The 15,857-nt window shown below is 39.6% G+C and overlaps 1 protein-coding gene across 1 annotated transcript in view; it reads right to left on the reverse strand.

Annotated features, from left to right (window-relative positions):
* The window catches only part of DOCK10 (dedicator of cytokinesis 10), a 347,252-nt gene that overhangs the window by 199,763 nt on the left and 131,632 nt on the right, over nt 1–15,857 (reverse strand). Inside the window, 1 exon segment of the mRNA XM_012642470.1 lies at nt 11,125–11,244. Within this exon segment, the coding sequence (XP_012497924.1) occupies nt 11,125–11,244 (120 nt within the window).

A 15,857-nucleotide genomic window follows, 5' to 3' on the forward strand; every position in this document is an offset into this window, starting at 1 on the left:
TTGAAATAAGCAAAATATTTTTCAACTTCCATGATACACAATCTATTAAATAAATATACATAAACAAATATGTAAAGTATCTCTTAAAACATCTAAAACAGAATTTCATAGGTTATTTCTTCTTTACATGCCTGCAGTCCTATGAAGCTGGGGAGTATGAAATGCTCTAAAACAGCATTTCCCTTAGTCTGTACATCTTGGTGGCTATAGGGATGCTAAGGAGACGAATCTGCAACATCCACGGTACCAACGGTTGAGATCTTGTATGTTGCACATCCCCTAAATCACAAATGATTCATCAGGGTTTCTAAAGCACTAAATTAAACTGGTTTAGATAAAAGGCATTTTTCTAGGCTAGTTGTTGGAACAGTTGATAATCTTAAAACCGATCCTTAGTTTTGGAGAAGATGGGTAGGAGAAGGTCGAGGGAGTTAGTCTTCTGTGTCCACAGCCGCCACTGCCAGCTCTGCCACCAAGGCAGCATCCCTCCCAGCATTCCTCGCTTCCAATCCTAGACTCTTATTTTCTTCAAATCCTCCTTTTCTTCACTCCTCATGTAAGCTCCACGAGGGCAAGACATTTTGTCTGTTTTAGTCACTGCTATAACTTCAGCACTTAAAAGATTCTTTGTTGAATTTACTGAATGTGAGTATATACAAATGTGTTTGGGATGAGGATGTGTGAACAGTGTGTGGGAGCATATATGAGTGTGTGTGTGGTGTGTGTGGTACACGTGAGCACGTGTGACTGGGTGCAGTGTATGAGGGTGTCTGTGTGATGAGTGTGTGGGGTGTGAGTGTGTGTGGTGCATGTGTGTAGTGTGTCAGCATGTGTATGTGCATGTGTGAAAGGGTGTGATGTATGAGTGTGTCGGTGTGAGTGCACGCGTGTGCGTGCACATTCATATGGGGAAGCATGGGGTTTGGACACTGTGAAAGAGGAAGAACGTCATGCGGATCTAATAACATTAGAGGATAAAAATAATGAGAAAAAAATGTTGTAGATACATCATATGGTAAAGATAAATGCTCATCCTAAAACATAGCATAGATTGAACACCCTGGGCCATGTATTTGCCCTAGGATTTGACTGCAGCTGTATCAACAGAGTTTGGAAGAGCTCCGGCTACCAATTCAAACCACGTACAGATACAGGGAGCAAGTACAGACACATAGATGGGACAGGAAGTGGTCGCTTCCCATGTAAAGTATGGTAGAGCCAATTTAGATCTTGTTATTTACAGTTTACATTTTTAATTCCTTTTCAAATTCCTCCTTCAAGTTGCTTCTTTTATGTTACTCTGTTAGAAAAGAAACAGTAAATAAATGCTATTGAAAGTTTAGGATAGAAGATTAAGAATGACACCTAAATTGAGCTTTGGGGATTATTGATAGATTTTAGTTACCTGGGGTGACTTTGTTTCCTCTTTGGACAGATAACTCACAAGTATATGGTGTTACTTGCTTGCTTCTCAGGGAATATTACATATTATAATCTACTGGAAATATCAGAATTTTTTCTCTAATTCAAAAATTTTCTATATTATGGCCATTATTTAATAAAATTTTTATACAAAAAAAGATTCAAGAAATTCCTCTTTCTCATTGTCCACTTTGAGTCCTCCATTATTTTCTTGCCTTTTTTTTTAAAAAAAAAATACATGTTCTAAAATACTTTTAAGTTTAATGGAGACTAGGGTAACATGGCTCAAAATAAAGCTTATAATAAAGCAAAATTTAAATAATAAGATCTAAGTTGGGTCTATCATACTTGACATGTGAAGCAACCACTCCTTTCTCCATCTATGTAAACTGATTGTCCCACTAAGATCACTGCTCAGTGGCATAATAAAATAAAGTGAATACTTAGCTGATTCAAGAAGCTTTTTTTGTTTTAATGGTTAAATTCCTGGAACATGGGTTCAGGTTTTCAATAATAGTGACATGGCTGCTGGATTAGTAAAGTCATATGGCAAAGATAGACCCCAAAATACACAAGCTAATGCTCATGTGTAATACATGAGACTGGGAATTTATTCAGGTGGGGTAATAAAAGCTGCCTAACGGTGTGCCCAATGCCTATGAGTGATTCCTTGTGATCTCTAGTTATTATGAAATGATGTTGACTCTTTACCAAATAATACAACCGGGCCTGAATCATGCTCATGGAACCATGTGATAAATCTGAAACATGATTTTACAACATGTGCAGTTATTGCACATCTAATTATCTTTCACAGAGTACCCAAGGTACAAGAAAAGGAATACATGTATAATGTGTGCCTTAATTGTATTTTGTTATAATACTGGAGCATTTGTCTGAAAAAAACAGAAGGCTTCCTCAAGTTTGAACTTTAAAAATTGTGGCGCTCCAATTCATTTTAAAAAACTCTTTAATATGCCTCCACTGAAGCAAAAATAAATTGATCAAATAAGAAGAAAACTATAAAGAATCATATTTGGTAAGGGTATTCATGTGGTTACAAAGAATTTCTTTTCTGAGAATTAGATGTTTTCAGACCACTACAAATTGCCTTGGCCACAAGAGACTTCCTGTTCTCTTTTATAAACCCTTGGTCTACAATTAGTACAGCTCAATAGCATGAAACGGATCTGAGACTGCACTGGAACCCAGCTGAACTCCTCTTTCGGTGGTAGGGTTTTATAAGGAGCCTATTGTCAGGAGTTCAGGCATTTGGAAATAAAAACTGTCATGAAGTGATGCATGGAGGCCCATGTTTGTAATTTCAGGTCCTTTATATCCAGACATCTTCGACTGTGGCCCTGTCACCTTCTGGCTCTTTCTACCCTGCAGTAGGAAGGCTTTGTGGTTTTGGTGCAGCCCCCGTTCTGCCAGTTACACTAGCTACAGAAGACTCATTCCAAGCACATTGGGGCCATTTCTCAATTGTCTAAAGACCACTGTCAAAGCCTGAATAAAAGGGCTGCTTTTCCTACCCTGGGCTGAGAAAAGCTTCCTCTGTCAGTATTGTAGGTTCCAGCTGCTCAAAAAGGAGGACAAAATGATGATGTTTAAAGTAATCGATCAATCCAAGCTGAGAAGTCAACAAGCCTCACAAGAGGAACGATTAACTAACACTTATGATCAATTCCAACCTCAGCACACGTTGGAAAGTAATCTTCACCTAAATTTCTCAGACACTGATATTGCCTTTTATTCCGTTAGAGAAGATACTTATATTAAATTAGTTGCTTGAGAAGCACTTTTTACCACATTTGGAAGAATATTATTGCTGTGATTTTATCTTTTTTTTTTAATAGTTTAGTATTAAAGAGAATATCACTTTAGTACCATCATTGTACTTTAAAGAGAAGGCCCTTCTTGTTTTGCTGGAGTTAAGCTGATTGGGAAATGCACAAATAACGAACAGTTGTCCATAACTGGATAGTAGCCATCATCCAACCAATTCAAGCATGGAGACTTAGCATTATAGTATTTAAGTATACTTAAATATAATTAAGAATATGTAAGTATAGTAAATATATAAGTGCATAAGAAGTTGTTCAAGGTGTTTTACTCTTGGACTGACAAACTACTGAGCAAGTCATTTCACTTTTTTGTCTGTGACTCATTTTTCAGGCTCCAAAATGTTTCTCACTTCCTCAAAGGAGGGGAGGACAAAACAGCCTACATATGGAAATATGTGAGCATTAATAAAAACAAAGTGCTCCAATAATATAAAGACACTTACTGCGTCAGAACCTCCCCTCGGCAAGGACTCAGAGGCGGCGGGCTGAGCTCGCTATGCAAGAAAGGCCCCTACCATGATGGGCTCATTCCTGCAATGGTCTTTGCCCAGCCTCCTCTGCCTCTCAGAAAATCCTCTTCCTTCCTCATTCTTTCCAAATCTCAGGTTTCATATAGGGGCTACCTTCTTTTGAAAATCTCTAATTCCTCCAAAATACATTTTATCTTCCCTGAACTCTATCACTTACTATGTGTATCATACATGAAGTCTGGAGCTTAGCTGTAAATATTTAGACCCAAAAGCTATGCTGCTGCTGAATTCAGCCAGTCATTTTACACGTGTGTTTTGTCGTTCATAAGCAAGCCGCACTAGATCTGCTTTGGGAATAAAATATAACAATTAATGAAATAAGTTTTGCCACATTCCTTATTGTTCCTTTGGTATGTTTTGTTTCTTCCTTTTAAATAATAAAGAACTCGAAAGCAGACATGTATTTTTATGATTCATTTGTATCCTTCCTCTGGCCACCTATAGGAACCCTAATGCACAGAACAACCTGAATAACAGTGTAACCGAAATATAATCAGCATACCATAAAATACCTTTTTTTAAAAGTAGAATTCAGTGGTTCTGAGCATGTTTACAGAATTGTACAACTGTCACCACTATTTAATTTTAGGATATTTTCATCACCCCCAAAAGAAACCCCATATCCACTAGCAGTCACTTCCCACTTGCCTTCTCCCCAACCTCTGGCAATCGCTAATCTGCTTTCTGTCTCTATGGATTTGCCTATTCTGAACATTTCATATAAATAGAATCATACCATATGTGGTCTTTTGTGACTGGCTTCTTTCACTTAGCACAATGTATTCAAGGTTGATCCAAGTTGTAGCATGTGTCAATATTTCATTCCTTTTTACGGCTGAATAATAATATTTCATTGTATGGATATGGATAAACAAAATGTATTCATCAGTTGATGGACATTTAGGTTGTTTCCAGTTTGGGGGCATTACGAATAATGCTTCTGTGAACATGCGTGTACAAGTCTGTGTGTGGACATACATTTCTCGTACAATCACATGCAGAACAGAGTCTTCCCGTATGTTTACCGAAATGAAGTAGGCAAATAGAACTGCTTCCCTACAGTGCTAACCTTCTAATAGCTTCATTCCCTGTGGGATTCAGGGAGTTAATATTAATATCGCCCCTAACTTGTTGTGCACCTCAAAGCATCTGGCCAAAAGCATGCCATTTAGGCAGGCACTAACAGCAAAAGTCAAGGTGCTTACGTTTGATTTCTGTCCTCACGATTGCTCTACATCCTGGAACAAGAGCCTTTCCAAATCTTAACTTCATTAGCTTGTAAATGAGAGGAATATTATAACTCAGAAAGAATCTAATTCCACAAAGACTATTACTTAGCTTTCCCACTGTGATTCCGTTGTTCTTGCATTAACATTATGAGCCATTTACAGTTTGCTTTTTAGGCTCAGCGGCCACGAATTAAAAAGAGGTTGAGATTCCTCTAAAATGTTAAGCTGTGTCTCAGAAAAAAAAAAAAAAAAGAAAACTTATGACCTTTCTGCTTTGCAATTTAAAATATATTAGTCTTTCTGCTTCCTCTCCTAGAATGACCCATGTGGTTTATTCTGGAAGTCCCCATACACCAGCTGCTTTTTATAGCTAGAGACACGCTATGAAAAGAATAAGCCATCGGTATATTATGAAATCCACCATTCACTCAATTTTAATAGTAAGCCAATGAAAACTGCAGGGTGCACTGGCGTGCTCTGGGACACTAATTGTGACCTGCTGATAGGAAGATGGAATTTGAGAAGATAATGTCACTCTTTTGACAGGTGATTTCCGTTGTGTGACATAGACCTTTGACTTTGAAAATAACACTGCCCAGTGTTGAAAGTCTAACTGTTCAGGTGTAAGGGCTGCGTCTTGTTCATATTGGTACCTTGATATATGCAGCTTAGATCACCAAGTGGTCCCTGAAGGTAAGTTTAAGTAGAGGAGTTTTGGTGGTGTGGGCAGTATTGAAATACACGTGAAATACACTCCTACGCAGTGTGCAGTATTTCCAGCTTTCATACATCAGAATTTTCTTATTTAAGGTTTTCTACCCCTAGAAATGATTCCACCTCAGGATTTTACATCTTTTGCTCAGCAAGAAACTCATTTCTGGCTTTCTCACCTTTTGTTCTGTTATTTTGCATCAGCCTCCACTTACGTGAACCATTCGACAGTGATTCAGTGTGTCCTTGAAACTGTTCTTTTCGGCCCTTGCTTCCTCTCCTCTCTTTCTTTGCCTACTTTACTGAGTCACACACTTTGGTGACTAAGTTCTTTATTTTTCGGTCTTACCACCAGCTTCAAAAAGAAGGATGAGAAGAATAAGAGTAGCAAATACTATTTTTGAAGCCTTAATAGTATATGTTTTTACAATGAATGGGTTACTAAAAGCATCTCTGCTGCTTATTCCCAGCAAATCACCATGACACAGTAGTGCGGAAGTTCGTACTGTTTAGTCCCAGAACCCACGCGCCAGGAGGCGCAGTCTCTACCTGGTGTACTAAGATACAGGCAAATGCTTCAGCTTCAGTTCCTTAACTTGGAAGAAGACTATTTTAACTCAGGGTTCAACAATTTCTATTGAGTGCCCATGAACCAGACATCGTGTTGGGTACTTGAAATACAGATATGAACTGATTCCTCCATTGCCTAGTAACAGAAAGCAAGTGAATAAATTGGTGAATAAATAAAGTGTTAGATGGAGGAAGATAACCTTTGTTGACATCAGCTATGTACCAGGCACTGTATTAGAAGGAAGGAGCCTCTATAAAAAGGAATCATGTTCTTAGCGCTATTTATCAAGTGATATGTTGAGCTGTGTCAAAGAGGAAAGTATCATACTAACAACCATTTTCCTCCTCATCAAGCAAAGCCAATTACTTCATTCTCTTTATTCTCGAGAATTTCATTTGAGAATGGCCTTGTGGTTCCTCAAGATGCTCAAAGGATCAGAGTTATATCCTAATATAATAACCTACATGTTTCCAAAAGACAATTCATGAAATAAATATTTATTTTCCATCTGCTTTGTGTCAAGTGCTGCTTTCGTTGCTGGGACTCTCACAATGATCAAGACAGAGGACATCCCTGTCCTGCTGGAGGCAAGAAACAAGTGACAGAGGAGTGAGAAAGCAAACTGAGACCTTTCCCAGTGGTGACAAGAGCTATGGAGAGAAGCAGGCAGGGTGATGGGATAAAGTAGCTCAGGGTGGGTGTGGGGCAATGCAGGTTGGAAGTTGAGATGCTTCTTTGAAGAGCTGACATTTGAACTGAGTCGTGAAGGGAAAACAAGAACCAGTTGTACAGAGAGCAGAAAGGCCCTATCGAGGGGATAAGCATGGCAATTTAAGGAACAGAAGGAACGCTGGGTGTCTGTGCAGTGACCAAAGGAAACAGGGCTAGCAGATGAGGGGCTCAGGGATTGCCAGGAGCCAGATGACAGAGATGGGGAGGAGCTGGCTCTGACTCTCCAGGCAACAGGAAGCTGCCAAGAAGTTATAACCAGGGGTGTGGCATTACCCGATTTGTCTTTCTAAACGCTTCCTTTGGATACTGTATGTCAATGAATCAGAGCAGGGTGTAGGAGAAGACAGGGAGAGCAGGTAAAAGGCCACTTCTGGGGGTCCAGGCAAAAGAGTATGATGGAGGCCAGCAGAGTGAATACGGAAAAACTTAACGTCTATGTTCGCAATGCAGCAATAATGCCTCGGCAAATACATCATCTTTTCAGTGTACCAAGTACCAGATGATGCCCCTTGTTTCTTGATATTTCTGAACCATAAGGATTCTTAATCAACTGGCTTTCTCATCCATATACGGGCACTAGCTCCTTAAACACAGGGCTTTTGCTTTTCTTGTCAGTCTCATGGGTCTAGGAAGTGCTGTTCTATATTCAGCACCTTGTGGGTGCTGAATAAATATTGATTAAACAAACCAAGTAATGAATCATGTCTGCTGCAAGCGTGGGCGCTTGGTAACGTGAAAACATAGAAGTGGGATGGATTCTCCAATCTGCAGGGCAGGAACTGGATTAATGACATTTGGAGGGAGGTGGGGAGTTTGGAGCTGCTGCCCTCCTTCCATCCTGCCATGCCTTGGGATTGGAGCGGTCATTCTACTACCACTTCCCGCTGGCTGAGTCCAGACTGTCCACATACACCCCAGAGGATCCTCACCCACTGCTCGAGGAGGAGCTAAGGAAATGATGCACTTCCCAGGTGCACAGAAGTTTGCTGTTGGTGAGCAATACCCCTAAAATGTGACGTAGGCTGTGGATGGAACAAAAAGAGTCAGAGGACATTTAAAGAAGCGTTATTTATGCTCCATAAAGAGGGTGAGAAAAAAACACAAAAACAAAACAAATGTAGCTATACTGTATAGCAGGGATTGGCCAGCTTTTTCTATAAAAGGTCAAAGAGTACTTAGGGGTGCATGTCTCTGTTGCAACTCCTGCAACCTTGTTGCAACTCCGCCTTTGTATCATGAAAGCAGCCATTGGCAATAGGTAAATGAATGCGTGTCAGTGTTCAAATAAAACTTTATTTATAAATATTAAAATTTGAACTTCATATAATTTTCATATGTTTCATACATTTATTTTTTTCCTTCAACTATTTAAAAACATAAAAAAAATTCTTAGCTCATGGAACATACAAAAATAGACAGCAGGCACTCACGTGCTGAAGTTTGCCAAGCCATACTCTGTAGAACAGGAAAGAGGTAGAGCAATCTATCTGAATATTATTCAAAAACTGGCAATTTTATGTAGAAATAATATTCAGTACTACCCTTTTGTTTGTCAGTTGCTTAATGCAAATTAAAATTTAACCATTTGTGGGACATGACATTTTGTGATAATAAGGATTAGGCGGCATCAAATATCCCTGAGCATCAACTAATTGGAAGCTACTCTCCCAACTGGCCTCCCTGCTTCCTCTGTGCCCTGTCATATGTTCTCCACACAGCGGCCAGATGAGCTTCTAATAATACATGCCAGGTCATTTGATCCCCTTCTTGAAAAACTCCAATGACTTCCCCTTGCCACTTGCGTTGAGAATAAGATACAAATGCCTTATCTTGACCAGCCACACCAATCTCCAATCTCAGAGCTCTTCAGGGCCTTTCTACCAACTCTTCCTTCAGCCTGAAACACACCTTCCTTGGTTTCTGGCATGGCTGTTCCTCCTTGAGAATTCTGAACTCAGCTCAAATGTTGCCTCCTCGGAGGGGTTATCCTTGTCCTCCCAGCCCAAGGGTAGCTCTCTTCCCTTAGTCAGTTTCTATCGCGCTGTTCTGTTTTCTTTTCTTCATAGAGCTGGTCTTTATCTGAATTATCTTGCTAATTAATTAGTTTACTTATTTTTTTTCCCTGACTCCTCTCACCAAGAGATAATTTGTGTCTAGTCACTGCTGTGTGACAGAACAATGTCCAACACTTGGTATTATTTACATATTTGTCGAATGAGTAAAGGAAGGAAATAGTTTGGGGTATGTTTGAGAATGGTATGTTTAGAACTGTGCTAGTATTTCACCCCAGTTGGGAATGAGGGTGACTCTGTATGATGGGGCTGGGGTGGGGGAAGGGAAGACCACAGCCTTGAGAAATGAGCAAGGACCAATTTTGGAGAAGGCCTTGCACCATGCTAAGGTGTTTGCACTTCATTTGGAAGGCAACGGGGAGCCACAGAGGGTTTTAAGCAGGCACAGAATAAAATAGCTCAGTGTATTTCTTGGAATGTTCACACTGGGAAAATAAAGAGTATGTTATTATACACTCCGTTACACCATCAAGGATGGCCAAGGCCAAAGAGTAATCAGAGACAGTCCTCAACTTAAATGAGCACAGAAAGATGCCAAAGAATAAATTCGAATTACGTGCAAATATTACATCTCATCTACATTCCTCCACTCTCTTTTTGAGATATGAGGCTTTTGAGTAGAATTTGACATATTTCTGAATGACAGAGCTAGAAGGAAAGATGCTCCAGGTTTCATGATTTTTGGTGTTGTTTGGCAGAAAGGGGCTGTTTGTCAGGTTTACCTTCAGTCTGAAAAATGAAAATGAGGATGTGGAATTTAAAAAAAAAAGTGATTCAACTTTAGGCTTGCAGTTCAAGCCCTAGTGGCTGGTCCAACTACGGAAATGAGATTTCTGTGTGAGATAAGCCTCTCTCGAAATGTGCCAACACTAAAGGAGAAGCCATTTAAAAATTTTAAAAAAAACAGATTGGAAGAGTTTCTTTTTTCCTATTTACAAATCTCTCTCCTTTCTTCCATTATTTTTCATACTTGGAACAGAAAATTACTAACTTGTACATTCTTCTTTTTCATGAATCCATGGAGGAAGGTAAAAAAAAATTAATCCTTTAGAAGCCAGAAGCCAGATTTTCCCCAACAGTGAGAGAGAACACCAAAGTTTGAGGCTGTTTGAAGAAAGTGTGGGAACAGAAGCCCACACTCCATGACAGATGTTTTCATAGACACTAGCTGTTTTGTGGGGTTACCCCTGAGCTGCCTTCCCACCTGCTTTAAGATGCTGAAGTTTGTGATGTCTAAGACTATCTTTCTTTTAGGAGACAAAAACAGCAAAGTTTATCAAGTGCCCACTGAGATCTCTGTTTGCATAGTTAGACATTTACTAATGACTTAAAAATGTTTAAGATGACCACAAATAGCAGAATCGAATGTCTGGGACATGTAGGTGCTCACCATCCATAACTTTATTGTGCTTGTCTCCAAAAGGCATTTCCTTTTTATTTATTTTCTCTACTGCCCTTAGGAACAATCTATGTGGTGGTATGCATTGTCCTAAAGCGGACATATCTCAGACTATAAATCCTTCCATGAGGATGTCTTTGCCTACCTTTCTTTGCCCCAAACTTCAACATCTCCTTCATAAAGCCAAATCAAGATTAAGGGTGATTTTTAAGAATTGCATCTTTTGTGCCAATAGATTCCTGTCTTTGCCATTGGTTGGTTTCAGTTGCTTGGAAGCTTTTACTTAGAAACGACCTGAGGGAGGAAGTGCTCTGTGAGTCCAGGTGAGGTGGTGGTTAGAAAGTGGGACATCAGTGGGGACATGAGCACGAGCTCCAGGCAGCATCCTGTGCCACCTCTGTCCCAGTGGCTACTGCGTCATTGAGCCTCCAATCTTCCAACATGAGGAGGCCCATGGGTACTTTCTACTGCCGGATGTGGACTCCCACTGCAGATACTGTGATGCTGGGTGGCCACGGGAAGAGGGCTGAACTCCCTGAATCTATGGGGAAAGACAGAGACCCAGTTCGTGGTCCTCATGAATTTAGGTGGCGTGAGACAAGAAGACTTACTGAAAAGTCGTCACTGGGGAAGAACAGGAGATCTTGAAGAGGATCATTCCGATAGGTCTTTTCAAGTTCTTCAATGACAGTTTCATAATCCAAAGGATCGAGAAGCCTAGGCTTTTCCTGCTGTAGAAAAAGAAAACATGATATTAACCACCTGCAGGTACCATCTCCCTTCTTCTCCATGCCTGGTTGGACTTCATTTCTTAGTTATCACAGAGGCTTTGACATTGTACAATCCTTCCAATGCAGTCACAGAGACTCCAGGAAGTTAGGGCAAAGCTACATAACTATTATTTCTAGATCTGAAACAATTTGAGAAGATCCTGAAATACCTGACATCTCCCCCAGAAATTCAAGCTGTTCATATTGAGTCCTCAGGGCTCATAATATCCAGCCCTATCACATCCACAGAATAGATATTTATATAATCTTCATCTTTGTCAGCTGGACACAGTGGCTCACACCTGTAATCTCAGCACTTTGGGAGGCCAGGGTGGAAGGATCATTTGAGGCCAGGAGTTTGGGACCAGCCTTATCTTTACCTTTATCTTTGGCAACATGAAGAAAGACCTCTGCTTACTTGCTTATAGTGCTATGATGATCACCACCATTTTTGCTGAATTAGATACTTCCTTGTGCGTTCTGTGTGGGTCAGTTTTAAAATGTTGGCATCTTACTAGCAATCAAAGTATCACAGGCTGTCTTAATTGTCACTGAAGCATGGATCCTGTGTCAGGATTAATTTCTTGGCTTTGAGCCTCTTTGGCTCTACTGAGAGAAGCTAGATCATTTTCAAATAGAACTGAACAACACATTATTATGTACCCAAAGTAGGGAAAATGGACAAGTATGACAAAATAGCCAGATATCAATACTGCATTAAAATCCTAAAGCCAAGAGGAAATGCACTCCCCTCCAAGAAGCCTCCCATACTGACAAAAAAATAAACGCTAGAGAAAGAAGCATTCTCCCGTATGAACCCCATTCATAAATATGGTTAATGTGTTTGGCCCAAACTGTACAGAACTTATAAGGTGAGAAAAATGGACACTCCCCCTGAAGACAACAAACAAAACAGAAAACCAAGGACACAGTCTGAGACCTGTAGCCCTTTTGATGAAGGATTTCTGCACCTAAATGAAAAGCGGTGGTCCTCCGGGTTAGTTTTGGGCTCCCAGAAGCATGTGTGAGCACCATGAAATCTGGATGCTAAAGTGTTCTCCTAGGTGCAGAAAAAGATTTCTTTTTCACATCAATGACAACAGACACTTTCCCTCCAACCCCTCAACACCTGTCCCCCCTCCCTCCACGCCGCTCCTCCTCATTCTGCAGAGCACACAGACTTAGCTTGGATTCCTAAGGCTTTCTTTGGAAGATCTCTGCTCATAAAGCCCTAGAAACTTTCATTGACATTTAAATAATTGCTAATGGGCTCCTTGAAGTAACAGTCAATATTTGTTTTGATGATTTTCCAAATATAAAAAATAAAACAAAACAAAATATGAGGCTCTCCATGCACTTTCTGCATTAAAAAAGAAAATGAAAAAGAAAGAGCAAAAAAAACCTTCATTTCACAAATGCTGAGGGCAATGCTAAGGGTAAGCCAAGGGCAATGTAAGGTGAATGTTTTCTCTGGAAGCCCCTTCAGGTGGCTAGATTTAGCAAATAAAAATACAGACTCCACACAATATTTGGACAAAAGAAGAAATTTAGTTGACCAACATAATCTATTTAGTGAAAGAGCTATGAAATATTAAATATTTTGAGGTAGAAGATACAGAGACACTATGGCGTGACTTATGTAATTAAAAAAAAAAGGCTTTCTAGAATCCCCACCTTTTGATCTTATTATTCTACTTAGATGTATTTTAAGTTTCAATTCCTTATTTTTCAGACAAAAGTTAATTCCAAGGATTACAAATTGATAGTTCAAAAGGCAACTGCAGGCTCCAGATGTTTGGTTTGGCACCAACTTTTACTTTATTTTTTAATTTGCTTTGAATGTCTTTAAGTAGTGGGATTTCACTCCAGTTCAGCTACAGGCCTCAGCCATTTTTATCCACTACCTCTCTCTTACCCTGCAGAATCACACATTTATATCACCAGCTCTACCGTAGAGTTGGTTGGTTGTTTACATACCTAAAATTTCTTTAGCTTGAGTATACAATGCTCTTCAGTACTCATAGCAACAGACCCTGATGTAGCTACTAACTTTTCTTTCCCTTCCTCACACCATGGTGAGCAGAAGCATGGGAGTGTCACTTTAGTGTGTTGCAATTCATAGGTTTGAAGGCAAATGACATAAGGAGGTTTTAAGAGGGCTTCTACAATCCGGTTCTCACTATCTTTTAAATTTTATCTCCCATTAGTCCCAAACTTGATCATTAATTAAGAAGCTAGAGACCAGAAAATCTTTCAAAGATCTTTCACTAGGGTCCAAATGCTACCTAAAATTAATCCCATCTAAATGAGTACAACAGGCAAATCAGAGCTCCCCAGTCATGGGTTGTTAATAAAACCATAGAGAAACTAAATCCTAAGATCTCCTCGATATACCCAATAAAATTGAGAGCCTGTAAACATCTCTGGGAAGACACATTTTATGTATTCATTTCAGGCTATGACATAACAGCAAATTAATGAATGATATTTATTAGGTCTTCCCTGTTTAGAATATTGCACCGAGATTATTTCGATATGGGACTGCAAAACCCAGCAGATCTGCTTCATATAATTTACTAAGTTTTGGCCTCTAGGGGAATAGATTGGTGAAGTTTGATCTTTCCAGGTAATTTGTTAATCAATGTGTAACATTCAAGATATTCAATGTATCATAATTTTGTGGATATAAAGCTTAAAAAGTAATAGGAATGATATATTCCATAGCACACAGAGCCTGGGATTTGGCCAAGTTTGTCACAGATGCTTTATGCATCTACGATGGGGACAATCCAGGCTATACAACCAGTAGTTCTCTCCAGAGCAAGGGAGCTGCATGCTCAGTGCTTTGGGCAAAGAGACAGACATATACAAGGATGGAGGGATCAGTGAATTTCTTACTGCCGCTCTGTGTAGAGATGTTGAGTGAAACTGGGAATGTAGCAGCATTGATTTACAGCTTTAACAAGCGCTGGGTTGTCCCTCCTGAATTTAATGTGCCTGTTTCTTTTGGAAATGCACCAACAGGGATAAGGTAGGTGCCAAGATTACCCTGAATTGGATTGGATTTTTATAGTGCTTTTTACTCTTACTCTCTCTCAAATGACTAATGAATTTCATTAGCTATTCTAAAGTCATTTTGCATGGGAAAAGGCACCCCCAGTACCTGTTATTATGCATCAGGGCTGGTGGTGTACTGCAGTGGTAAGAGGCCCTATTCTTGGATAGTATGAAGAGATTTGTTTGATCTAGTTTCCCAAATCCACAGCTCTCCTCCAAATCAACTTCACGGTAGAAGAATGGGCTCCTGCCGCAAAAACAAATGCTTTCTTCTCTACTGATTCCATAACTTCTCACGGCACACCAACATGGTATCTGTGCCCAAGGGTGGTGAAACTGCCATCTCTGTGATAGTCCCGGAATGCCAAGGGCCATTCAACTGGTTTGAAACATGCAGATTGCCCATGTCTTCACTAGAGATTTTAATTTCAAGAACACAGTAATCCATTATGGAGAGCTGAATTATTTTCATTGTTATAATTCAAAATCAAATGGGTAAAGAAATGACACTAAAGAAAATTAGCATCTGAAGTATGTATCATTGAAAAATTATATGATTGAATTACCAGCCTAGATATTTCTCCAGAATAGAAGTATGGTCTAATTAAAACATAACCTAGACTATCCAGCCTTATTATGGGAAAGTCCAAAGTTTAAGGGAGAGTGTGATTACAGGTTTTCTATGTTAAGATGCAACAGCAAGGGTCACATGCACAGTGGAACCAGAATTCCGGGGTTTCCAGTTCTGGCATTGTCACTTATGGACTAAGAACTTTGGACATGGTAATTAAAATCCCCATGCCATAATTTCTCCATCTGTAAAATGGCTTAGTAATAGCTCCCTCATAGGATTAAATGAAGTAGTATTTGTTAAGCCTTTAGAATATCACCACATCTGTAGTACTCATTACCTAAGAGTTGAATAGATAAAGCCTGTGGATTTTAAATTTTCACCAGTCAGGGATTTAAAACACCTGTATTATAAGTTTAATGTCTATAAAGAGCAAATAGTAGGCACTCAATAAATATTGTGGAATAAGTAAGTTGACATTTTTTCATCTGGATCCAAGAATGACTTCTGGGATTCTATCTTAAAGAACACGCACACATATAATCCGAGACTAATACAAGGATGTCTTTGCAACTTTACCTTTGTAACAAGATGGAGAAAACATGTTCACCTTAATACCAGGGGGATAAGAAAGGCAGGTAGGCTAGTGGAGCCGAGTAAGAGAAGACATCAGAGCTGCTGTTCAAAAAAAGTGGCTTATATTTTTCAGAGAACCATGTGTAGTGGAGAGAGGCTTAATGCTGCCATGGGCTTTGGGGAGGGAATGAAACTAGGGTAGGGATTGGAGTAAATCAATGAATAGCTGCGCAGTGCATGCCAGGAATTTACTGAACGCTTTAATCCTTCAGGAGAGTTAGCGAACTCAAAATATTTTGCACATGATTTTTTTTTTTTTTTGGAAAACATGAAGAGGCTGGGGTCCATGATGGCAAGCCTTGCTACAAAA

The sequence above is a fragment of the Propithecus coquereli genome, unplaced genomic scaffold (genome assembly GCF_000956105.1).
Source record: "Propithecus coquereli isolate 6110/MARCELLA unplaced genomic scaffold, Pcoq_1.0 Scaffold18, whole genome shotgun sequence".
Lineage (NCBI taxonomy): Eukaryota > Metazoa > Chordata > Mammalia > Primates > Indriidae > Propithecus > Propithecus coquereli.